This window comes from Sciurus vulgaris, assembly GCF_902686455.1.
Source record: "Sciurus vulgaris genome assembly, chromosome: 11".
Classification (NCBI taxonomy): domain Eukaryota; kingdom Metazoa; phylum Chordata; class Mammalia; order Rodentia; family Sciuridae; genus Sciurus; species Sciurus vulgaris.
In genome coordinates, this window is record NC_136472.1 from 115,913,598 (window position 1) to 115,940,916 (window position 27,319).

Consider the following 27,319-nt stretch of genomic DNA (forward strand, 5'->3'; position numbering starts at 1 on the left):
TGGAGAAATGACATCTTCTATGGTCCTGCTGCTTTGGCAACACTGGATCTCTTGAGTTTACTTATATATGCCATCGTACCTTCTCCACCTTCTTTCATGATATACTTTCTTTGAGTAGTCTCTGTCTTCCTCTCTTTTTCTGATTTTTTAATTTTTAAAAAGTAGCCTGGTAACTGATAGTTAGAATTAGAGAGTTAATTGTAGTCATCAGTATTTTGGTGTATGTTTGATATAAGCATAGGCCAGCTCCTTAAGTTAATATGTTAGCAGGCTATTAGCATGTATTACCTTTTTTAACATATGCAGGAGTATTGAGAAAATTCTAGAGTTACTGATTGTTTGGACCCTGAGCTGAGGTTAAACAGAAAATCCTCTACCTAAACTCAGAACAAAAGGAAATGACATTCTATGTTAGTTAGGCTTCAGTCTGGTGGTAAGTTAACCAAAAAAATTGAAAAGAACAGTGGATTAAATAAAATAGGTTATTTATTTTCTGAAATTTCTAGAGATATATAGCTATATGGTAGTTCAGTTCCAGGAAGTCCTCTAAGAACTCAGGCCCCTTTTAGCAATTTGCTCCTCTTCTCATTAGGATGTATTCCTTGGTTCATGGTCCAAGGTGGCATGTGTTTCTATTTAGTAAAATGAAGGAAGACACAAAGGAGGTCAAATAAAATACTTTGGCTGTCTTTTATGAATGATTGCTGGAAGTTGCTACAGACTATTTTATTTCTATCCCAATTGTATATAGTCATATATTTATTTCTAAATACAAATAACCAGTATACATTTAAAATTTCTATTACTATGGAGAAGAGGAAAATGAATTTCAAGGGACAGATAATAAAGGCTTCATGCAAATTATTTAGCCTCATGTTTAGTCTATACCTTTCCTTTTAGTCCTTTTTCCAATTACTACATGAACTCTGCACCAGCATAAAACCTTGTTATTCTTGATTGGAAGAAATCACCTCTTCTTAATCTTGGAATAGTTTTTATTATATTGCAAATATAATATGCCAAGCTACGTTGCCATCACCTGTCTGCATATGTAGGTTCCTTAAATCATAAGATCTTAACCACAGTGTAAGTTCCTGTGGGCAGTGACCATGTATTATATGTCTACAATACCTACATTAGAGCTGGATAAATAATTGGTTTTTGGTAAATATTTCTTGTATGAGTAAATAAATAATTTTGATGGTTTCTTGGTTTCTTGTAGAATTTAGGAAAGAAAGATGGACCAACCTAGTGGAAGAAGTTTTATGCAAGTATTATGTGAAAAATATAGTCCTGAAAACTTTCCTTACCGCCGTGGCCCTGGGATGGGAGTCCATGTCCCAGCCACACCTCAGGGCTCTCCTATGAAAGGTAAGAAAAATGAAAGCTAACACATTTATTTGCTGGAGCTTACTTAGGAAGTTAGATCACAAAATTGCCTTGTTTACAAATGATTTTCTTTACTTGAAATGATGAGTCAAATAATCTTTCCCCCTTGTTTTGATCTCAGATTTTTAAGAACCCCAGGACTTATTTGCCTCTAGATTGGCCAGAAGGAGTTGTAGTTGTACTTACAGGGCAAGAATAATGTTCAAGTGGTAATATTCCCTTTTTTTTGCCAATAAGTTTTTTTTATTTGTTCTTTTTAGTTGTACATGACAGTAGCATGTATTTTGACATGTTTATACAAACATGGAGTATATCTTATTCTAATTAGGATCCCATTCTTGTGGTTGTACATGGTGTGGAGATTCTTTGTGGTGTATCATATGTGTCCACAGGAGAGTTATATCGCAGTCTTTCCACTGTCTTTCCTATTCCTGTCCCCACTTCATTTTTCTTTGTTTAATCTACTGAACTTCTGTTCTCACCCCCTACCTGCCCAATGGTAATATTCAAGTGCACGATGTTTCAGGGATCCTGGAGGGTGCAAATAGTGCAAGACTGTCCTGTGCCTTCAAGGACTTAACTGGACAAGGCATTCACATTTACAAAGATAACCCAAGGTAGTTTATGTTGAACCAGAGGAATGACACTGATTGGGAAGGAAATTTAGAAGAAAATTAATAACCAGGAAGGGTTCAAAGCTGTGAGACTTGAACTAGTCTTTTAGGAATGTAGAATTTGGTTAGAGAGCAGATAAAGACATTCTAGGAGAAGGATTAGGTATGAGCTAAATTCTATAATTAGAAATGTGCAAGGTACATTTTTTTGCTTACCTTTCAGCTTAATGTTGTATTTAACAGATCTTGGAAATAGTTTTTTGTAATTAAGGGGGATTAGTAGTAAATCAATATTTTAGTTCTTGTGTTCAGAGGTTACCAAGTATTTGTTATTTCTCAGTGTAAATTTTATCACTGCATATGACCTGGAATGGTGGAGAGAAGTGGACTTCATACTTAGCCTTTTTTATTTTCCTGGGATCCATTCCCATTCTGAGAAATTTGATACTAGAAAATACTGTTAGAAAACCATACAATTTGAGGCCTCTGTTAATAAAGCATAACCTTTATGAGATCTTGTTTTTTACCAAGTTGGAAAAGAGTGGTTGAATTCACATGTTTTTCCCTTTTTAGTAGAGCTAGTAAAAGTGATTTTATTGATACATGTATTTTTGAGCCAGGTAGAACTCAAAGCTATTACCTCAGTTTGACCAAATTCACCAACTATTTCAGAGTCGGAAACGCTTTCTCTCATTACAATTATAATTTAAAAGAAGGTTAATTTTCAAAAGGGAAAAATTCTGCATGGATATGAAATGGGTCTAATTGGTAGACAAGTATGAAAGAACCAGATGTAGAGTTTTGAAAGGATCTGCTTAAGTGAGGAAGATTTCTTCAGTGATATGAACTTGAAGAACAGAAGTGGTTTAGTAGTAGATTATCTAATAGTTTGAGGTATTTTTTACAGGCAGCAAAAGGTAATGATTCATATCAGTCAGAGAGAAAAGTGCTATCCAGAATACTTTTGAACTAAATTAAGGGAGAAAAGAATTGAGGTCAGAAAGAAGGTGGTGACAATCAAGGCGTGCATTTCATCTGGTGTTCAGATGATAAGAGGTTAGTGTGGATGATGGCTCTGTTGTAATTGAGATGAAGAGTCCTGCCAGGAGTTAAAGCCTGGGAGACTTTTGGAGGTACTTTTGAGCTTCTTTTGGGCCATAGTTATCGGCCTCCCCTTAGAATTCAGGATCCTTGGGGCCTGTTAATATTCTGTATTTTCCGGGTCCTTTTGTAATTTCACAGAGTTTTATTTTTGTTTCTTGCTGGTTCCTGGGAGCTGAACATATGCAGATAAGAGTTAGGCTGATGTAGAAAGTGTTTTGTGTCCCCTGTGATTCAGATCGCCTCAACCTCCCAAGTGTACTAGTGTTGAACAGCTGTGGAATAACCTGTGCAGGAGATGAAAGAGAAATCGCTGCCTTCTGTGCTCATGTGTCGGAACTAGATCTTTCTGACAACAAACTTGAAGACTGGCATGAGGTAACATTTTTATAATGCTGTGTTTTGGCAAAAGGCAGTAATAGCTGTTATATTATTATTTATGTTATAATGTGTTCTGCTGAATTCTAGTTCTCACTGGGATTCTTGTCTGTATGTCTCAAGATAAATAATTGACTGCATCAGCTACCTATATGTGATGATTTAACAGTTAGTTTTGTTACTGCTAACTTTTTTTCGTCAATGTGAAAAGCACTGAGGAACTTTTTATTCCAGGCATCAGGAGGTTAGTGATCTGTACTGCTAACAATACATTAAGTTCTCATTTCTCTAGTGCACATCCTACACTTACTCTCTACTTCTGCTTCAGTTGTCATTACTGTAAATTGACGTAAAATTGCTGGAACTTGAGCTGGGTGTTAGTGATGCTTACCTGTAATTCCAGAGATTCAGTTGCCCAAGCAGGAAGAGCACAAATTCAAGGCCAGCCTTGGTAACTTAGTGAGACCCTTAACAATATAGTGAGACCCTGTCTCAAAATAAAATGTAAAAAGGGCTGGGGATGTGGCTCCATGGTTAAGCACCCCTGGGTTCAATCAGTGGTACAAAATTTTTTTAAAAAAGGAAAATAAGTAAATTAAAAGAGCCAGGGAATTAGCTCAGTGGTAGAATGCTCCTGGGTTCAATCCCTACTACCTCAAAAAAAAAAAATTGAAATCAAATTATAAAATATTAATTTTTATTATTGAAATTTATTTTAAATATTTTACAACTTCTCATATTATCATGATCCTCTCACAGTTTAATATAACTTATGTTTTTAGACCACAGAATAATTCTAAATTAAGTATGCAAAAATAGCATTTTAACATTGTTTATTATTATAGATAATATTACCCACCTGAATATAACGTTCCCTGATGAGGCTACTATGAAGAATAAGGGAAAAACACTTTTTTCTGCTTAGTTCATTTTCCTGCTTTAATTTAGACTCTTATGTTTTGTTTTTACTGGAGAAATTTGTTAATGGGTTTTCCTGGGTTTGGTTGTATCCTCTATTCTTCAGTGCCACCACATACTCCTTTGAGTAAACAAATCATGATATGGCACTGCTGCATGAAGTCCCTCACTTGCTTTTCAAGGCCTTGAAACCACAGGGTCTGAACTCCTTCAGCATGGCCCTTCATGACTTGGCCCTTTGCAATGTTTGAAAATCTATCTCCATTTTAGCCATATACTTTTACTTACAGCCCATGATAAGTTCATGATGCAGAAAACTTCCTTGCTTTCATTCCTTCCAAACAGACTGTGCTCTTTTTCCTCTTCTCTCCCTGGCCACTTCTATTTTTTCTTTAACACTTGGCCCAAGTTGCTGTTTCTCTGTGGACATTTTCCCTGATTTCACTCAGCCATAGTCATAATGTCCCAGAGCATTTTCCCATACTGCTGTGAAAGGATTTATCCCAGCGTAGTCACTTGCTTACCTCATAGTTTTCCTACTAGCCTATGCGTATATTTCATATGAAGATTTCTATCTTTTTTATTGTGAGCACCCAGCATATTAGGTAGCCAGAAGGTTTATTGAATGTGTTAATGAATAAATGATTATATCTTGATGATTGATCAAGCCCACTTGCTCCAACTTTTCCTGTAATCTTAAGAAATTCCCCTAAATGTTAGTGCTTCAGTCTGCTCATCATAAGACAGAGTTGCTGATAAGATTAATAATTAAAACACTTTGTAGATATTGAATGCTATACAAATCCTAAGATGGCTTTCTTGTTTAAGCAAAAAAATTGTTCAGCTTTTCTTACATTTATCTAATTCATAATCTTGTTAATCTGGTAACTGTATTCTTTGTTATGTTTTCTGTTTTTATTAGATTTTTACCAAAATTCTTCAGGGCTCATGTCACCTGACTTCTGAGTAATTTATTAATGCATGCAGATTGCAGGGCTGTTCTAAGAAATTATTTTCAGTTGTACGTTTATCTGTTCAAAAAATCTGATCATGCTTTTATTTATCTATTTATCTAAACAACTAGTATAGTTCACTATTGAACAAATTATAGTCTGTGCCTTCTGGGCCCTTTGAGATACCAGATCATCATGCATACTCTGTCCACCCTGCACAAATGCAATAAGAATGTCCTTGTTAATCTTCCTCCTCCTCTGTGATACTCCTAAGTTCTGCAAGGTTGAAATTTGCAGCCTGCGTTGGTGAAAAGTCAGACCAATTCTTCTTGTGAATCAGTTGAATTGCTATGGTCCTTGCTGAATCTTCTAAATTTGTTTCTTTGGGAGTAAAATTTCACATGCTTTGTGCTTTGTGTTTTGGCCTGCACTCTGATTAGGTACATGAGCTAATGCTCACTGGTGAGAACAGTTTAATAATGATATAGTTGCCACTTCAGAAGGAAGATGTATATAATATGGATCAGAGCTTACACTAAGTAATTCAGCCTTTCCTCTGCTTTGCTAAAAGTTTGTGTTAAATGTTTCTCAGGTTACATTGATCTATAGCCTGAAAGTTAGCTATTTATTTGTACTCTGCACTAAAGTTTTTACATTTCTGTATGTGCTCAGTAGTCCATCTTTAGGCAGTTTTTAAGTAATGTTGGTTGCTGCTACTTTCAGCTTTCCATTTTCCAGTTTATTTTTGTTTTCATCATTCCTTTATATTTTCTCCTTATCCTTAACTGTAATAGATCCCAGTCTTTAGAGTATATATCAGAGCACAAAGAGATGGGAGAAATACTGAGAGTAAAAGAATATTGATTTTTAACCTTGATTAAACTCTTTGCCAGACTACAAATGCCTCATAGGTCACTGGTTTTAAGACATTACATTTCAACCCCATTGCAATCTACATGTCTGATTACCCGGAAGATCATTTGTTCCTAGCCTTTAACTAAGTTCACCTCAGCCAGTATTGATAGAGCAATATAGAACAAAATAATGTAGTAGGTTCTTTCAGTTTTCTGAATGGTCACTAATGTTACAAGTAACTTCTTTTGTAGTTTAAACTATTGGCTGCTATATATCCAAAGGCTAAGGTGAAAGCAAGTAAGAAATGTAATACTTTTTGGAGGGAGAATAGATTTGCCACCACCTTTCTAAAATTGGGCCTTAGATATATAAAAAAAAAAGTGCATTTTTTAAGCTATTGACTTGAATTTTTGGCTGTGTAGGATTTTGTCTGACATTTCCCAAGATATCTCCTTTTCCCCCCTCTTTTCCTTATCAAAACCATTTTATAAAAGAAATTAAACCAAGTAGTTAAGAGGAGAGAGGGATTAGCTAGTCAGGTGAAGTAGTGAATAGCTTAGGTATAAATTACAGATTGTTATCTTAAAGCCCTTTCTTCATTTTTCTTAAATCTTTAGTTTCTTCCTTTTTATAAGCCACAGTGGAGGATCCCCTATTAAGTCACGGGACTGTGGAGGATTAAGGGGTGATCTAAGTTCAGTTTCACGTTTCTGCAAAGAAGCAAACTCACCTTATTCCAGCTGGAGGAATCTTTTTTATTTTTAGAATTTAAAAAAGGGAAGTCAATATACTGCCCTAGAAACTCAACAGAATGTTTGTGAGCCTTTGCTATTAGGAAATTTTCCATCATGGTGTATTTATCTATGTAATGAATATTATAGTTTTCTCAATCTTATCATGGATTTGAGGTAACCCAAAAAACCTTTTTTATTTCCATCCCTTAAAAAGAAAATATTTATTTATTTCTACCATACAGTATTTTTCCTACTTGAATTATGAGATCCTAGTCCAATTTTATATTTTTAGGATATACAAGTCATTATCATAAATTCATGTTCTCACTGTGCAGTAGTGTAGACAGTCTGTGAAGATTATATCACACATCTATTAGCTTTGGGAAACCTCCCCAAGAAATTGCTTTAAAACCCTCAAGTTATCCATTTTTTATTATTTTCCTCTTTGTTAAAAAAAATAAAATATGATATGGGAGTGGTTAGCATAGGGTTTATGTTTTGTTTCTAATTAACTAGGTTCGTACTATAATTACTGGTTTTTCTTCATGCTTCAAATGGAGCAAAGTTCCACTTTTTTAGCCTTTAAAGTAGTAAATATAGTTGGCCATCATCTTTTTTATGAAAATTCTTTCTATTTTTAATATCGAAGTCATAGAATGTAGTATAGGGTTGGTCCTGAATGAACTATTTAACTGTGTTATAGTCACAGACTAAACTCCAGATTCTGGCCATCTATTGCACAGATGTTTGGTACCATTTGATTAGGAAAGGGACCAAGCAAGAAAATATATATAGTTGGTATAAATTCCTCACACTTTAAACAGAAACCTAGTGTATTTTCTCTAAAAGGTAGCTCATTTCTTCATTTGATAAATGAGAACAAAAGTGGCACCCACTTCAAAGGGTTAGTATGGGGAATAGATGAAATAGTGAATTTGTGAGGAACTTTCCCTCCGACTGACTTCTCTGAAATTTTTTGGAGTTAATCGACTTCTCACTGATTTTAGAGCTCCTTGAAAATACACTGTTGATTTATTGTAAAGTACAGATTACTTTTTCTTTCTACCCATCATTCTCTACTCTATATACTTTTAGTATTACCTCCAAGAAATCTAAGAAGACACAGATGTCCAGGTTCCAACCCTTCAGCTGGTCCTCTCTATGATGCTTCTGATTCAGTGTTCATGGTGGAAACTGGGAATCTGTATATTTTGAAAATACTACCAATGATCCTGATGGCTCATACTTTTCTTATCATATTAGTATTAGTTACATTTATTGAATGATTTTGCATTACTAGTTTATTTGGTAAATGTTAAGTGCCCTGCTTTATCTGCTTTTATATACTTTGCATGTGATTTAGTTTTAAAAATATGTGCCAATTACTGTGCTGAGTGCATGACACATGTATCTTGTTTAATGTTACCAACAATCCTGTAATGGAGATGGGTAGTAGTATTTTCCCTGTTTTATGAGTGAGGAAACAGATTTGGAAAGGTTAAGTAATTTCTCTGAAATCACATAGCTACAAAGTGTTGGTAGCTGGCTCAAACCCAGGTTTTCCAGCTCTAAAACTAATCCTGACTACTCTTTTGTATTCCCTTTTTCATAACTTTAGTTACCACACTGTCTGGCTGTTTAATGCTTAATACATTTACTGGGCAGTTAGCATTTATTTCCTACTTCTTTAAGCTAGTCCTTCTCATTGATTGTGCCAGCTACTTTTCAATAGTTGATCATTTTTTCTTGTTTTATTTGTGATATATTAGTTGTGGTCTGTTGGAAAAAATAATGATTCTGATTTTTTAATTTAAGATGTGATATTTGAGACTAAGTCAAATTATTTAATATCTCTGAACCTCAGTTTTCTCATTTATTAGGACGAAAGTAGTCTTGTAAGTTGTTTTTGAGAATTTTATGAAGTAAGCCATATCAAAGAGACTAATATTGTGTAGAGCAAAAAGTCATGTTCAGTCATTTGCTTTTTTTCCCTTCTTAGCTATGAGGTTGCTAGCTAAATCATTACAGTGATGACCATGCTTTCTCAATCAATATACAGTTATGGATTCTTTTGACTTTTAAGTAAAGTTTGGAATATCTTTCAGCCAAAATGAAACTTTTTTAAGTGATTGTGCCTGTGCAGTCAATTTTGAACACATGAATTGTTTCCAGGTGGTTTTTAAGAAACCTTTAATTAGCCTTAATGTTTTGCTGAGAATGAGAGAAAGAAGATATTCAAAGACAATTACATGATCCATTCTCAACTCTTTAAACATTTATAGCATAGAATGTCATCTAAACTATCTTCTTATCTTTTTTTATCAAAGGGAACATCATCACAGAGCAGAGTCAGAGACCTTGCTAATGGCAGCATAGGAAATCTTTGTTTTCTGCCATTGTTAGTATGGTACTATTTCATAGAAAGATATTAAATTGTTTGCCAAGATTTGTTGAAATCACTTACGCTGCTCTGTGGGTACCATCACTAAGTAGGACTCCCTGAGGTAAATGACCCTTTGCCTGGGGACCCACTCACTTAGGCCTTCTTGAGTGTGATTGCTATTTAAAGGCTCCGATTACCACCTGATATGACTTTCTTTTTTTTCTTTCTCTCTAGGTCAGTAAAATTGTGTCAAATGTTCCCCAGTTGGAGTTTCTAAACCTGAGTTCCAACCCTCTGAATTTGTCAGTTTTAGAAAGAACATGTGCTGGGTCCTTCTCTGGGGTTCGCAAACTTGTCCTCAACAACAGCAAAGCTTCATGGGAGACAGTCCACACGATCCTACAGGAGTTACCAGAGTAAGACCTGAGAGCATGGTGCACAGAGAGTTATGTTTCCATCTGTGTTAGTACATAGAATAACTGCTGATCTCCTGTCTCAGAAATACTAGAACTGCAGATTGAATGGAGAAAGAGGTTAAAAAATGAAGTAATCAGAATAAGGGTCTGAGGGTAATCTGGTAGCATTTCCAGTGGAATATTTGTTCTGTGTTGAGTATCACCAAGACATGGGATATATCATCTTTTGGCTAGAAAATACTCCTGAGAAGCACTTATCACTTCTAAATCAACTCAGCCTTTCTCCATTTTAATCTTCTGATTACCCAATTTAAAATTTTTTTGCCTTAGTCCTTTTCTTTGGGAGGAAAAAGAAAACCATAGAAAATGTGTTAGCATGTAGATGATTAAATTATGAGAAATTGACCTGCTATGCTTTTCCATAATCTAAGAAATTTTCCTTTTGTCAGTTTAGAAATGTTTTATTGTGTTTTGTTTGTGTCTTTGTTTATGCATATAAGTGTGCAAAGGAAATAGTCTAAAGAAATACCTGAAGCTGTATTGTCTTCGACTGAATATGGAAATTATCAAAGCCCTTCAGAATCTCATCCCATACTACTTACTGTATCTTAATTTGTTAGTGTCTTTCCAGTGAGATTGGTTTCCTCACTGCATGCAGCTTCCAGCATGGTACTGAATGAGCTTATAAATTCCAATTCCATTTAATAACCATAGATCTTTGATAAGCTACTTAACTTGGTTGAACTTGGTTTCCTGGTCTGTAAAGTGGGTATAATTATTTTTACCTTTTAGAAACAGAAATGAAATAAAATCTATAATGTTCCTGGCACAGGGTCTGACATAGGGTAGGGATTCAATAGTTATTATTTTCAACTTTAAATATTTTTCTGTTGTGTGTGGAATTTCCTTTTGTCTCCTCTAAACTTATACATCTCTCCTTCAAGGGCATGCATCCTTCCTGGTTATTCCAACTCCAATTTTGAATTCATTCCTGTATCACTCTCTAGTATACTTGTAATTAGTGCTGCTTAATTTAGCATTTAATTATTTAAGCACAAAGTTAATTTAGTACTAGCTTATATCATTCTGTTTTACATACTTTAGGTTTTGTCTTCTCAGCTATACAGGATTTTGAGCTTCAGAAAAACATCTTTATATTTTCTCTATCTAACTACCAGAGTCTCACATGTAGTAGGCATTCATTTATTTATTGAATGAATAAAAATAGATGTAAGGTGAAAATGAACCGGCTTTAAACAATAAAATATTTCCTTTTCTTTTTGCAGTTTGGAGGAGCTCTTCCTGTGCCTTAATGACTATGAAACAGTGTCTTGTTCTTCTATTTGCTGTCATTCTCTTAAGCTCCTACATATAACAGACAATAACCTCCAAGACTGGACTGAAATACGCAAGTTAGGAGTGATGTTTCCTTCACTGGATACCCTTGTCCTGGCCAACAATCATTTAAATGCTATTGAGGAGCCCAATGATTCATTGGCAGGTTGTTTCCTAATCTGCGATCCATCAGCCTCCACAAATCAGGTGAGGTACAGGCTTGTTCTCATTCTATATGCAAATTGATCTGAGCTTATGCATGAAATGCAATGAAAGTATATTTCTTTCAGTCATAGCTCTACCTTTTATAGGATGAATTTTCAACATGACATGCAGGTTGCCTGTTGATTGACTAAATTTAAGGCATTCATTTTCATAAATGTTCTGGTAAATATAAGTGACCTAGCATTATATTAGTAATTTATATTTTATACATTAAAGAGGTCATGCTATGAAAGGGGTGATGAAGTGAAATTGATGAATTGGTTAGTAAAAGACTGAGTAAAAAGAATTACAAACTAGACCATTTTATTTGGGCTTCTCACTCTCCTATGATCTGTAATAGTTTATTACCATCAGATCCTGTGTATTACAGAAATGAATATTTTTTAGATTTTTTTTTAATTAATAAACTTTATTTTTTTAGAGGCAGTTTTAGGTTCACAGCAAAATTGATAGGAAATGACAGAGGTTTCTACATACTCACAACCTGCCTCCCTAGCAACCTCCAATACCAAAGTGGTAAATTTGTAGTATTTCAGTCAATGAACCTATACTGATACCTCTTATCTAAGTGCACAGTTTGTATTAGGGTTTTCTCTTGGTGTATATTCTATGAGTTTTGAAAATGTATAACACATAGCTACCATTGTAGTATTGTACTGAACAATTTCACTGCCTTAATTCCTTCTGCTCTGCCTATTTATAACCCCTAAACCTGGCAATCACTGATCTTTTTACTATCTCCATAGTTTGGTCTCTTCTAGAGTGTCATATATTTGGAATCATGCAGTATATAGCCCTTTTAAAATTAATTTCTTGGACTGAGTCATATGCATTTAAATCCTCCATGTGTTTTCATGACTTTATAGCTTATTTCTTTTTTTAATGCTGAATAATAGTCCCATTTTCTGATGTACATCAGTTTATCCATCATCTACTGAAGGATATCTTGGTTGCTTCTGAGTTTCAACAGTGATAAATAAAGCTGCTCTAAATATCTGTGTGCAGGTTTCTGTGTGGACATAAGTTTTCTACTTGTTTGGGTAAATATTAAGGGCATGATTGCTGGATCTATGGTAAAGAGTATGTTTAGTTCTAAAAGAAACTGTCAGACTGTCTTCCAAGGTAGCTGTGTCATTTTGCATTCTCTCTGGCAATGAATGAGAGTTCCTGTTGCTTTATATCCTTGCCAGTGTCTGGTGTTGTCTGTGTTGTTTATTTTGACCATTCTGACAGATATATTGTGGTATCTCATTATTTTAATTTGAAATCCCCCTAATGACATGATGTGGAACATCTTTTTCATATTCTTACTTGTCATCTGTTTCAGGCATTTTGAGCATTTTTAGTTGGGTTGTTCATTTTCATATTGTTGAGTTCTTTGTATATTTGCCTAACAGTCCTTTATCAGAAGTGTCTTTTAAAGAAAATATTCTCCCTTTCTTATTCTTACTTATTACATCATTTTTCGTCCTATTTCTTAAAACAACTACATGATTCAAAATAACTTTAACCCGTAACAAAACAAAACAATAAAAAACATAAATTTAGTTTAATTCACCCTGGAGATGCTGGGTCGGAAATAAATTTGAATAGTCGGTACTTTGTACAAGGAAGCTATTCATTTTACAATTTGACACACTTGATCTAACTCTTTTCTTCCTTTCTGGGTGGAAGTGCCATTGTAAGTGAAAAGGACAGTGACTTAGGATAGTTTGTTCCAGAGTCCTCAGTTATTCTCTGTTTTTACCCTTGCTGAAGGTCAACAGAAATAGGAAGGACTTTGTTGTTCTCTGAAATGGTTATCCTATGTTGTAACATTGACCAGTTTCATCATAACAGGAATGGTTTTCCTATTTGGAAGTCATACCTACTTGGAAATCAAATATCATCTTGGATGATACATTTGCTCTCACCAAGGGCAGTTCATTTTAGGACTAAGAATCTTAATGTGTTACATCTTCTCCTTACTCATAAATTCAGGTTTCTGGCTTTGTTTGTTTAATAACGTTTTGTATCTATTTCCCCTTTCACCAAAATGAGGACAGTTTGAGAATGACAATATTAGATTTCTATTTCTGTTGACTTATCCCATTCGATTTTTCAGGTAAAATGTGAGAATGACAATATTGCCTCTGATCATAGTTCCATTCTATGAATCTGTAGAGTAAAATGAGTCGGTCATATCACTTTTTTAAAAAATTGTGTATTCATCGCACACATCCTGCTTATTGAAATTACTGTAACCCTGATTATATAAGCCATTTTGATAGAACCGAAAGATGAGAGGATGTTGGAGAACAGGGCTGTCACTCCTTGACCATTGAGATCATAAAGACTGAGGAAGCTTTATGGTATTTAACTGTATTGGATAGGGAAAATTTTTAGGCTCTTTAATTTATGATCATCTTAATAGTTAAGAAATTATTGAGGTGATTTCTTTTGCTATGTTTAGCTTATTTGTGTACTTTTCTGGATTAACTTAAACAATATCTTTCTCAAATTAGGTTTGCAGTCTTGGGAAGATATAGACAAACTAAATTCATTTCCCAAACTTGAAGAAGTGAGATTGTTAGGAATTCCTCTTCTGCAGCCATACACCACCGAGGAGCGAAGGAAATTGGTAATAGCCAGGTCTGTTGTCCCGATTTCTTTTGCTTTCTTTTCACAAGGCCTTATTGTTTCATTAAAGAGATGGTGCACTAATTAGGGATAGTGCCCTGTGAATTCATCTGTCTCTTGAGTAGATTGTGCCTGAAGGAGCTGCTTCTGTACCTTCCAGTGCTGGATAAAAAGCAGTGTAATACAATGGGGAAACCGTGAAATGGAGGTGTCTTGCTGAGGCCACTGAAAATTTCCTCACAAATCTTTCTATTTTTATGCTTTTCAATACTAGAATATTTGATGTCCTCTTTTGGGTCACAAAGTAAAAGTCTGTGTGATGGGGAATCATTTCTATTGTACTTGTCCTCATTTTCTCTCTTAACCTAATGGTTACTTAAAGTGCAAATACCTGGAAATTGAGCTACTTCAGCAGCAGCTGTATTTTCCTCTTGAATATACATTTACTAGGTCTGACTACCACCGTTAGTATCTCTTCCTCTGACTCCCCTGCCTTTCTTGTCTCAGACACTGCCTCAAAGACTACTGGAATTTCCCATGAGTGTGTATTTTTTTATAAACCTTCAGGAAAATAAAATTTCGACTGAAATGGAAAGGGCCATGGAGCTTTGCTTTATTCTTTTTGTGCACTGCACGTGGTAGTTCTGAAAGAGGAACAGTAGGCTTTAAGGTTCCCTAAAGAAGAGTGGTTCTTTAAACAGGATATTGATCTTTCTGACCGACTAATGCTCTGCAGAACCTTCCTGCTTTGCAGTTGTTATCATATACATTAGTATCTCACTGAAGAAAGAAATGTCAGTGTAATTTTTCTTTAAAGAGGAATGTCTTGAAGAAAGCTCTGTGCTTTATTTTCTATACACAATTCTCTTGCAAAAATAATAGATTAATTCCTGAATTATATAGCAATGTTATGTTAACTCTTCTTTAGACCAGCACTATTTAATATGGCAGCCGCTTGCCACGTGTGTCTGTGAACACTTGAAACATGTCTGAATCAGAGTGTTATAGGTACAAAATAGATACAGTATTTCAAATAATTTGTATAAATAAAAGAATATAAAATAGTTCATTAATTATTTTTTAAACCTGAGTACATGTTGATTATATTCTAATTTAAAATGACATATGTGGTTTAAGCTAGACAGTGCTCCCTAAAGTCTTATTTTGAAAAGTGAGGTAGGATTATGAAAGGTTAGTATCCCATTCAAAAATCACACTAGATTTTTTGACCCATTCTTATGAGTTTAGATTTTGTCAGTATTTACGTACAAACAAAACTACATCAAATATGTCCTTTCAAAAGAATGAGACTGGGCCTCAAACCAGTTATTTTATTTCTAAAGCTAAATGTTTTTAGTGTCTTAAAATGTCTTTTTGGTTTTAACTTACAGATTGCCATCAGTTTCCAAACTTAATGGCAGTGTTGTTACTGATGGAGAACGAGAAGACTCTGAGAGATTTTTTATTCGTTACTATGTGGATGTTCCACAGGAAGAAGTGCCATTCAGGTAAAAGAGCTCTCATCAGCATAGCAAAACACTTTAGAGGATGAGGCAATTTAAGAACAATTGTTTTGGGGTGAAATCAAATAATTTGTGATTGACTCCTTCTTAGAGTACTTTGGTAATAGGTTTGTTTTTTTTTTTTGTTTTTTTTTTTTTAAAGAAAAGAGGAATAAACATAAAAGCAAACCAGTTTTATCTCATTTATGCAGTATATTTCTTTTAGCCTTGCACATGTGATAAGGATGATTAGGTAAGCATTTGACAAATTCAACAGTTCCTGCTCTATACTTTAGTCTGTTATAAGAAGATATACGTAGAGAATTGTTTTCTGTCCCTCATGGTATAATTATCCTCAAGTGCATTTATTCCTCTGCATCAGCTGGTTTAATACAGGGGCACTTTTTCACCTACACCAAAATTGGTCTCTTCATTTATTTCATTTGTAGAATATACTAAGTTAGGCAGTTTGGAAGATTTGGCAGATATATAGCAGGCTCAGGAATATGAGAAAAGGACTGGAAAATGGACTCTTAAGGAAATATTAAAGGAATTAGGATGGTTGAGTATGAAGAGAAATACTGAGGGCTAAATCAGTAAACACTGTCAAGTATAGAAAGAGCTGATGTCTATTGTTTGGTGAAGAACTACCTTTAAGACTCTGTTCAGGTAGAAGGAAGTATAGCATATGTGATATAGGCAAATATGCAAGAAAAAACAAACTTCAAAAATAGGTATCTTTCAATGTAACATCAACATATTAAGCCATATGAAAAAAATGGTCTAATATCTATAGTTTCATTTGGTTCAATCTAATATATTAATGGAAGAAATAAGTATTCTGGCTTTGAGCAAAAGTTTGAAATTATAGTTTTTAAACTTCCAGTCTGTAACAAGAAAGATATATAAAGAGAATGGTTTTCTGTCCCTGAGAGTATAATTATCCAGAAGTGCATTTATGCCTCCACACTATTTGGTGTTCTTGAGTGGAAGTCATAGAAACCAAGTTTGATTAACTTTTAAAAAATTATTGAAATGATATTGGATATTAGTAAACTGAAAGAATTGTTAGGCAGGATTAAGAACAAGGCTTAGGCAATGAATTAGTTAGCTTTCTGTTGCTGTGAGAAAATACCTAAGGAGGAAAAGATTAATTTTGTATCACAGTTGTAGAGGTTTCAGTCCAAGGTCACTTGTCTCCATTGTGTCTGGACCTCTTCTGGTGAGACAGAACATCAGAGCAGAAAGTACATTGGTGGAGCAAAACTGCTCACTTCGTGGTGCTGGGAACTTCATGGAAGGGGACAGATACAAAATATACCCTTCAAGGACACAACCCCAGTGACCTACTTTCTCCAACTAGGCCCCACCTTCTAAAGTTTATCATTTCCCAATAGTGCCACCAGCTGGGGACCAAACCTTCAACACATGATTCTTTGGGGGACATTCTGGATCTAAATTATAATAGGCATCTCAACTTCCTTTGGCATAGACCAGTCCAATTTTGATCAGCCAACTGGATAGACATAAAGAATGATTCTCAGCTGCTGAAGGTAGCTTTTGCATTCAGAATCTCAACAAATAGGTAGAACAAAATTGCTTTCCCTTGTTGGTCTAAACCATGAATCTGCTTCTGTACTTGTTTCCAATATGTTTGACCATATAAGTGGCCAAAGTCTTGTAATTCTCTTGGTGTTTTTGTAATTAACCCCACAGAACATGCTGTTGTTATCTGATGCTAAAGCAGCAGAATGTATGTGAGGAACAGTGAAGCAAATGGAGAATTAGTTTACTCTCCCAAAGGAATTCTTTCCGATTTTACTGCCTTTTCAAGCAAGAGAGATACAGTCTCATCAGACTGTTGCTACCCTGCTAGCAAGAGGACCTAAATGAGGATTCAGGGTATGCCCAACTAATAATCTTCCCATTTCCTCCTTTTCAGTTCTCTCTTTTTTAATTAATGCTCAATGCTCCAACTTTCATATAACAGTCTCAACGCAGATTTAACTGACTTGAATCAGCAACTTGGAGCATCAGACCTTGTGCATTTTTTTATGACTGCCTCAACTCTGTTGTTATAAGAGAAAAAGGATCCTTTTCTTAATAGCACCTGGGTTTCAGTCTGTGCCTTGGGCCTAATTTATAGGGATTTGACCTTAATTTCTTTTATTTAAACTATCATGTACCCATAGAATGGCATAGTCTTGAATTCTTTATGCCCTTCATTCTTGGCAGCACTCTATCAATCACATGATTAGAGTTGATAATTAATTATTTTACTACTCCATGTCAAAGACTTACAGAAGGTCTTCCATGAATGCTGGTAGCCCCTTTAGTCCAAAAACCAATCCCAAATTGCCCTTATTTACTTGAGGGTCTGTTGCCTGTAATCCACTCCCTGGTATCAGTTTCTTAGTACAAACAGCAGAAATCAACTTTGACCAACTTAAGTAGGGTAGGAATTTAGTAAAAGAGTAATAAATACTGTGTAGCCCACAGAATTGACAAGATTAGAGAATTAGGCTTGGTCAGTATTAATGGGAAGCAAGGCACAGCCAAGATTTCTGTATTTCGCTTTGTAACAATATGCTTCTGACACCGAATATTAGACAGTCACCAGCAACCTGCTGGACTTCATTGCCATCAGACATCTGTAGTCATGCCTTTGAATTCTCTATTCCTCTTTTTCTGTTAATAATCTTGGTTAGACCTTGTGCCTTTGTGCTACTCTGAAAGATTTAAAACTGCAGGTTTCTGTCATTTTCCCATGTTCTTGCTTTCAGGGAGTAGGAAAGAAAATATCTACTCTTCAGATTTTGAACTTCTTTCAGTTTCCTGCATCTCATGTATCTTGGATTTCCTCTTCAATCAGAAGGGCATTCAGATGCCAGACAGGCAAAGTTGACCTCTATCTACTATTGTACCTATTCCCTAGTGATTTTTCATATAAGTCTCCTGGTAGAATTATCCATTTAGCCATAAAATATTTTTTGAGTCCTTGTGATACGCCAGGAACCACGTAAGGCACTTTAAAGGAGCTATAATAGCACTCATGCTGATGGCAATAATAAGTGATGAATAAGAACTTGAGAATTTGTATTAAAACATATTTCTTATGAATTCAGAATAGTGATATCTAAACAGAGTGTTAGTACTATGCTTATTATCTGTCTTCCAAATTATATGCATAATCTCTCCAGAAAATACTAATGAATAATGAATAGCACGTTCGTAGTTAGTAAAAGGTAAAAATTTGTTTCTTTTTAAATAATTCACTGTCTCATAGAAAATCACAGTTCTGCTCTAGTTTCTAGAAAGCATGGAGGTTTCTGTTTATTTTGGAGGAAGCATTTCTTTTCACTTGACCATGGATTTTCTTTTTTAAATCAGTGTTTGACTCAATTTTCCTGTAAGTGCTAAATTCTGCAACATCCTTCCCTTGGTTTGGTTTCCTGAGCTTTTCCTCTTTCTTTCGTTTTCCTGTCTTGTGCCTGTTAAACATGAAATAACTCTACTTAGATGTAAGTAAGAAAAGTTACTCAAAATGTCTTTGAGGGCATGAATAAAAGAGTCATTATGTTCAGCCAATTGTCCTTTGTGGTAAAAGAATTATTCTGTGAGTCAGTTAGATTATTCACATCTGTTTCTATGTGATTAGTCATTTTGCCAGTAGAAGTCTTTTAAGGATGATCCAAAGATTTACATATTCTGTTTTCCTATCTCAGAATAAAATGTTTAGTGGACTGAAGGGAGGCATATTTCTATGATTTCTAGGTGTGTCTTATAACAGCTTTAGAGCTTCTTATAGGTACTCAGTGACCTGTTATTGCCTTCTGATAGGTGTCGCTCTTTAGCCTCCCTACTGTAGTTGCTTTTGGTAATAGGACTAATCCAAAAACTGAGCAGTCAACCATATAGTTTATGTTTGCTTATTTTGTAAAATAATCAAAGATGAAAAATCTGTTTTCTGATTCTTGGCCTTTGGACATCATAGTGTTTCCTCGTCCGGCTAATAGGTTCTTGCTTTTAAAGCCTCACCATGCTGTCTCTTACTGGCTCGTGTAGTGGTGGTGTGCTGTTTCATGGTAAGTTCAGTGTGTGCTGCAGGTAGTTAAAAAGATGTCCTTGCGGAGCTGCTCATATTTCAATTATTAAACCCTTATGCCTTACCAGGAGAACTTCTAGGAAGTAACTCTGGATTGTAGCTGAGTTTCAGAGGGCAGTTTAATTTATTTACTGAATACCTACTTTAAACCATGAGGCACTGAGCCAGATGCTGGAGATGAAAGGACAAAAAAGCAGTGTCTGCCGTCAAGAAACCCCATCTGGGCTGAGCTAGCGGCGTATTTCCTTTGCTGGATATTCTTCATCTTCCAGCCTCGAAAGGTTGAGCTGTCTCAGCCTTAGTCTTTGGATCTCTTCTCTTCTGCACTCATCCTCCACATGCATTTAGCCAGTCCTGGAGCTGTAAATGTCGTTTGTATTCTGATAATTACCAAATTTATGCCACCAGCCCTGACCTACCTGTATTTCCAGACTAATACTTACTACAACTACATGCTCAGCCTCACCACATGAATGCTTAAACCCATTGTGTCTAAAACCAAACTGAATTTTGGTGCCCAATCCTTCACCACCCTGCCTGCTCCTCTGTGAGTTTTCCTTCATCTTCCTATTCTTACAGTTGCACTAAGCAAAAATGTTGAACTCATCTTGATTTCTTTCTCTCTGGTCACTTACAGTCCATTGTTGTTGTTGTTATTGTTGTTTTCTCTAAGTTATACTTTAAAAAAATATATGTATGATACCTGACTACTTCTTACCATTGACTTTGGTCATCACTGTCTTTTGGCTGTATTGTCATAGTAGCCCAGTGACTCATCTCCCTGAATCCACTCTTTCTCCCCTGTAACCTGTTCTCTACATAGCAGCCACCCGATAAGAATTTGGATATATATAAATATATATTTATTTTTAGCACCAGGGATTGAAAAGGAGTACTTAACCACTGAGCTACATCCCCAGCCCTTTTTACATTTTATTTAGAGACAGAGTCTCGCTGAGTTGCTTAGGACCTCGCTAAGTTTCTGAAACTGGGTTTGAACTCATGATTCTCCTGCTTCAACCTCCTGAGCCACTGGAATTACAGGTGTGTGCCATCATGCTTGGCTCAGATTTATATAATATTGAACAAACAAACCCTTTCTTGCTGCTCCTCAAAGGCATCAAGTACACGCCCCGCTCAGGCTTTTATATTTTTTTTCCCCTGTTTAGAATGTACCAAGTCTCTCTCCCTCAGAGACACCTTATTAGAGACTACTTCTCTGCCCACCCTACCTAAACATAGCACATCCCTGTCTCCTATAATTTTCTTAACCTACTTTTACATTTCTTTATTTTTTTAAATTTTTAAAATTTTATGATTCATTGTACACAAATGGGGTACAACTTTTATTTCTCTGGTTGTACATGAAGTAGAGTCACACCACTTGTGTAATCATACATGTACTTAGGGTAATGATGTTTCTCATTTTATTGTTTCCTTCCCCGGACCCCAACCCCACCCCTCATTTTCCTCTGCACAATTCATCTTTCCTCCATTATGCTTTACCCTCTTCCCCTGCCCTATTATGTATCATCATTCACTTATTAGAGAAATCATTTGGCCTTTGGATTTTTGTGATTGGCTTATTTCACTTAGCATGGTATTCTCCAACTCCATCCATTTACCAGCAAGTACCATAATTTTATTCTTCTTTATGACTGAGTAGTATTACGTTGTAAATATATACCACAGTTTCTTTATCCATTCATCTATTGAAATGCATCTAGGTTGGTTCCACAATCTAGCTATTGCAAATTGAGCCGCTATAAACATTGATGTGGCTGCGTCACTGTAGTATGCTGATTTTAAGTCCTTTGGGTATAGGCCAAGGAGTGGATAGCTGAGTCAAATGGTGGTTCCATTCCAAGTTTTCTAAGGAATCTCCATACTGCTTTCCAGAGTGGCTGCACCGATTTGCAACCCCACCAGCAATGTATGAGTGTACCTTTTTCTTTTTCCCCATATCCTCGCCAACACCTTTTGTTGCTTGTATTCTTTTTTTTTTTTTTTTTTTTTTTGCGGTGCTAGGGATTGAACCCAGTGCCTTGTGCTTGTGAGGCAAGCACTCTACTAACTGAGCTATATTCCTAGCCCACTTGTATTCTTGATAATAGATAATTCTTGATAATTGGGGTGAGATGAAATCTTAGGGTAGTTTTGATTTGAATTTCTCTTATTACTAGAGATGTTGAGCATTTTTTCATATATAATGTTGATTGCCTGTAGATCTTCTTCTGTGTAGTGTCTGCTCATTTCCTTAGCCCATTTATTGATTGGGTTATTTGTATTCCTGGTGTAAAGTTTTTTGAGTTCTTTATAAATTCTGGAGATTAGTGCCCTATCTGAAGTGCATGTGGCAAAGATTTTCTCTCACTTTGTAGGCTCTCTCTTCACATTGTTGATTGTTTCCTTTGCTGAGAAAAAGCTTTTTAGTTTAAATCTGTCCCATTTATTGATTCCTGCTTTTATTTCTTGTGCTTTGGGAGTCAAGTTAAGAAACTCTGGTAGTCATGTTAAGGAAGTCTGGTTACATTTCTTATCATTTAAGTCAGGCTTAACTCAAGTTTCTGGTGTATTTCTGCAGAAGTAGGGGGTTTTTGCTGTTCAATATCTTGCTCTCTACCCAGGGCCTAGAGCAGTGCCTGACGTATAGCAGCATTCAGTAAGAACACTGAATATTATGTTCCAGGAACATGAAGGAGGGGATTTAGGTCTGCTGGAAGAAGATACTTTCCTAGAAAATGATTGAGTTAATCTGGTAAAGACGAGGAGAGAATATTTTGGACAGATGTGAGTACTTAAGAGGTAAAAATGCAGAAGAATGAAATAACTCTTCATGTGTAGTCATCTGTAGCAATTTGAAGTAGGAAGTAATGGCAGATAATGTTGGGGAGAAGGTAAGCACCAGTGCAGGCTATTAAATACTTTCGCATGCCATATGGGGAGAGGAAGGCTTTTTCTTGTCTTTTGTTGCAGGTTTCAAGTGGGGAAGGTATACGGGTGGATTTTTGGATTTTGGTTTGTATGTAGAAGGAGAGGCTGAGAGAGAACCACAGTCCTAGTCAAGAACTAAGACTTTAAAGGAGGACGTGTGTGTTGGAGGTGGCTCATGTCTTTTTAGAGAGGTACACATTAGGGCTGAATTTCACCATTGAATTGGAAGTAGTCCTCAGAAAACACATCCTGCATTTCTACTTATTTTCTGATATTTATAGCCTGAATTTCTCTAGGGGTATATAAATATCATTTAGAGAGGAAGAAACCTCCACATTTACAGTCCTGGTACATGTTTTATTATTTTTGCCTTGCCTTGTATCAGATGTCTGTCCATATTGCCTTTATTTATCAGTTTTTCCTTTATTTTGTGTTTGCTTTATCTCTCCATTTCTTCTAAGAGATGGAATTTAAATAGCTTCTTTAGTACTCCACTAATACACAGTCCTTCTGTGTTTAATTTCAAGAGAGTTTCAAAAGTAAAAAAAGGATACAACTTTTCTTTTAGAAATCAACATATCATGTATCTTTGAGGGCTCAATGATTTCTTTTTGTTTTTGAGAACAGTAAGGCAAAGTAAATACATTGATTTGGGGTGTTTCTTTTTTCAGACTTTAAAATTTTTACTTTTCATAAAGAGGAGTTTCAGGAGACACATCTCTAGTAAACACTGAACGGAAGGAAAAAATCCTATTGTCAGACAGTGGCAAAGCCAGAAACAGGTTTCTTAAAGGCTTTTCTTTGCCCTTACTTTCTTTTGACACCTTGCTTTCTGTTTGTCCCGTGGAAATCCTGCTTTATGATACCAAGATTATGTTAGGAATTCCTTAGATATGAATTTGGTTGTCAGCAGTGGTATGGTTTTAGAAATATGGAGTATGCTTTTTCCTGCTTAAGACTAATGACTTTTCTAAATAGAGTTGATTGTATCTCTGTGTTATTGTGAGAGCAGGGCAGCAGCCTGTATTTGGACACCACCTCAATAAGGCTCGTTTTGTCTTGGATGTTGGAGAAATCCTAGTGTGCTGTGTCCGTTACCGCATATTCCTTGCAGACAGAGGACCTGCTGTTGTGAAGGAACATTCCTACACTGGACATGAATCTCCTGGGGGTCTCCATGTTGCCAGGCTCCATCATCCTCTGACAAGGGCCCTGACACAGCACTCTCACATTCAGCTGCCAGTCTGATGAGGAACAAAAGGGGCATTCTCCTTGATGCACCCTGGAGTGCCTCTGAAATGCTAGCTCTCCCTGTTGCTTACCGCTTTTGTCACTCCAATGACCTTGGACTTCATTTTGACTTCTTGCCACTTTCCCAGCCCAGCAGAAGATAGCTGCCTTCCCAATCTTGATTAGGGTTATGTATGAGCGTTCGAATGTACCTGCAAAGGAAAAGAGAGAATGGGAAACAGCCCTCCCAAATCATGCTCTTGGGGGACATTTTCTTTGCTGTCAGAACTTTTGTTTTGACCATGGCAGAAAGCCAATTAAAAAAAAAAAAAAGCCAATTGCGTTTTAGAATTAAAGAAAAAAAATTGAAAAATACTGAGAATAATAAACAAGACCTTTATATTCATTCCAAATTCATTTTGTTAAAAAAAAATTATAATGATAAAATTAAAGTATCTTTTGACTTATACCATCTTTTTCCTTACTCCAAAAAATAACCACTAGTAAGAATTTAATGAATTTTATACCTCCATATATTTAATATATTTAATTTATACCTATTTATTTAATGTATACCTTCATATAGTTAATGTATTCTTATACCTCTATACCACAAAATTTAAAGTAGGATTTTATAATTCTTTGTCAAGATGTATTGTAATTTCCTCTTTCAGTCTATAGGTTTTCAATTTTGTCTTTTCATATTTTATTGAAAATAGTGTCAAATTTTAATGTCAAATCTATTAATCCTTTATAATTTATTCTTAATGCATCTTTTTAAAGGAAATCTTTTCCTTTCCAAAAATCACTTAAAATAATCATTTTTTTTTGAAAGTTTTCACATTTATGACTGAGCCAGATGGAATTTATTTTTTTGTGTAGTTTCAAATAGCAATCTGAAGGTTTTCCCCTTTCCATCATATGAATGATTTGTATTCACCACTAATCTATACTGCCATGTCTGTCATATATTTTTATGTTTCATATTTTCCCTTTTTTTTTTGCTTTTGCTACTAGGGGTTGAACTCAGGCTTGCTTAACCACTGAGCCATATTCCCAGCCCTTTTTATTTTTAATTTTGAGACTGTCTCGATTAGTTGCTTAGGGCCTCACTAAGTTGCTGAGGCCAGTCTCAATCTTGTGATCCTCCTGCCTCAACCTCCTGAGTTGATGGGATTACAGGTTTGTTCCACCAGGTCTGGCTATTTTTCATATTTTCCTATTAAGTCAACTGTTTCATCTAGGTTTAAATTATTTTAGTTTATTTAACAATACATCTTCAACATCATTCTCTATTTAGAGATTCTTGCCAATGGGAAAGATAGGCTATATCAGTATTCATCTCCTCTTTTATTTCTTATAATATTTATTTCTGCCTTTCCCTTTTATCTTGATTGGCCCTGCTTACTGATTATCTTTTAGTAATATTCTTTGTTTAAAGTCAGATTTATTGAGATGTAATTGATGAATTGTATACTTTTTAGTTTTTATTTCTGAATTTTGACAGATGTACAGTCAAGTAACCACCCAAATAACCAGATTATAAAACAGGTCCATCATCCAAAAACAATCTCCTACTCCTTGACCTTTCTCTCTGACTCCAGCCCTCTGGAACCACTAATTTGGTTTTTGTACCTATAGTTCTGACTTTTCAATAAAGTCATGTAAGTGGAACTTTATAATATATAGCCCTTTATTGGTTGAGATTTTATTGATGTAATTGTAAATATATATGCATTCGTAAAATGTAAGATCCCATATACCCTTTCCCCAATTAAAATTTTTGTACACCATTAGTACAGTATCATAACCAGGATTGGTAGATGGGTATACAGTTTTCCCAACACCTCATTAAATGTTCTTGGCACCCTTATCACCTATAAGAGCTTGTTTCTGAGCACTCTAGTTCGTTGACCTGTATGTCTGTCTATATGCTAGTACCACACTATTTTTATTACTGTGGCTTTGTGATACATTTTGAAATTAGGAAGTATGAGTCTTCAGGGGATTTTTTCTCCTTCTTTTAGAATTGTTTTGGCTATTTGGGGTTTATTGAGATTTCATACAAATTTTAGTCTTTTTACCACTAAATATGTTGTTAAATGTAGAGTCTTTTGTTCATGGCCTTTTTAAAAATTATGAATGTGTGTTAACACCCATTCTTTTAAATTATGAATGGGTGTTAGTCAAAAATAGAGTAACTCAAAAATTTTCTTCAGAAATATCATACCATTTTTCTTATATAGTGTATCAATTCAGTAAATTGAATTGACTAAATTTTGAATGTTTAACCAGCCTTAAATTGCCAGGATAAATCCTATTTGGTATTATACTTACATTATAAATCCTACTTATATAGTATCTTTTATTTATGTATGTGTGTGAGAGAGAGAATTTGATTTGCTAATATTTTGTGAAGAATTTTTATGTCTGATCATAAGGGATATTGGTCTATAATTTTAGGTGATAATACTCCTCAGGTTTTGGTTTGTTAATTATTGCTGGTCTCCTTCGACCCCCGCCCCCATCCCAAATTTAGCCTATATACCTCTTTTGTCCGTTTTTGAAAAATACTCTTTCTTAAGCCTGGTCTTCCTGTATAAGTGTCCCATCTCTTCCGCTTTCATCTAAGCCTCTCAAAAATGAGTTCAGACTCATTGATTGTCTCCACTTATTTATTTCCTTAACTCCCTATACTATGGTTTCTACCATCTCGACTTACCAAAACAACTACTTCTAAGTTGAGCAAACTCCTAATTGCCCTATCCTTCAGAGATTTTAAAATTCTCATCATTTTGACTTCTCTGTATTCTGCATAAGAAGATGAGTAATCTACATCCTTGCACTCCATTCATAGTGATCTATCAAAAATTCTTTTATTTCTTCAGGATAAAAATCTAGCCTGAGTAAGATCAGTCATGATCTGATTGCTGTCTTCTGTACCATCAAATCTCCTGCCTCCAATGGATGAAATTGAAGAATATCATGCTAAGTGAGATAAGCCAGTCTCAAAAAACTAAAGGACGAATGATCTCGCTGATAAGCGGATGAGGACATATAATGGGGGGTGGGAGGGGTTAGTGTTAGGGTTAGGGTTAGGTTTAGGGTTAGGGATAAGGAGGGTGGTAAGAATGGAGGAAGGAAGGACTGTATAGAGGGAAAAGAGGGGGGGGAGGGGTGAGGGAAGGGAAAAAAAATAACAGAATGAATCAAACAACATTGCTTTATGTAAATTTATGATTACACAAATGGTATGCCTTGGCTCCATGTACAAAGAGAAACAACATGTATCCCATTTGTTTACCAAAAAAAAAAAAAAAAAAAAAAAATTTCCTGCCTCCTGCATGCGCCAGCACTACTGTTGATGGCCCATGTTTCAGATCTCTTGAGCCTTAATGTACCATTGTTTCTTGTGCCTGAATATCCATCCCACCCTGTGACTTAATTTTTTACAGTGCCTTAAGGTTGACTTACTTAATTTATCATGTTTCCAAAGTTTAATCATTTCTTATTTTTTAGATATGTATCATCTTGTTTCCTTCTAGATTGTCGATGTCCTGAGGACAGGGTTTGGATTTTATTCATTCTCCCTTTCTTCAGGCTTAGCACAGTGTTTGGCACAGATTCA

General features: G+C 35.4%; 1 protein-coding gene across 1 annotated transcript in view; it reads left to right on the forward strand.

Annotated features, from left to right (window-relative positions):
- The window catches only part of TBCEL (tubulin folding cofactor E like), an 85,414-nt gene that overhangs the window by 17,520 nt on the left and 40,575 nt on the right, over window positions 1–27,319 (forward strand). The window contains 7 exon segments of the mRNA XM_079104104.1: window positions 1,223–1,371; window positions 3,343–3,482; window positions 9,560–9,741; window positions 11,028–11,236; window positions 11,239–11,283; window positions 13,806–13,932; window positions 15,312–15,428. Coding sequence (XP_078960230.1) covers window positions 1,239–1,371; window positions 3,343–3,482; window positions 9,560–9,741; window positions 11,028–11,236; window positions 11,239–11,283; window positions 13,806–13,932; window positions 15,312–15,428 — 953 coding nt within the window. The 5' untranslated portion in view covers window positions 1,223–1,238.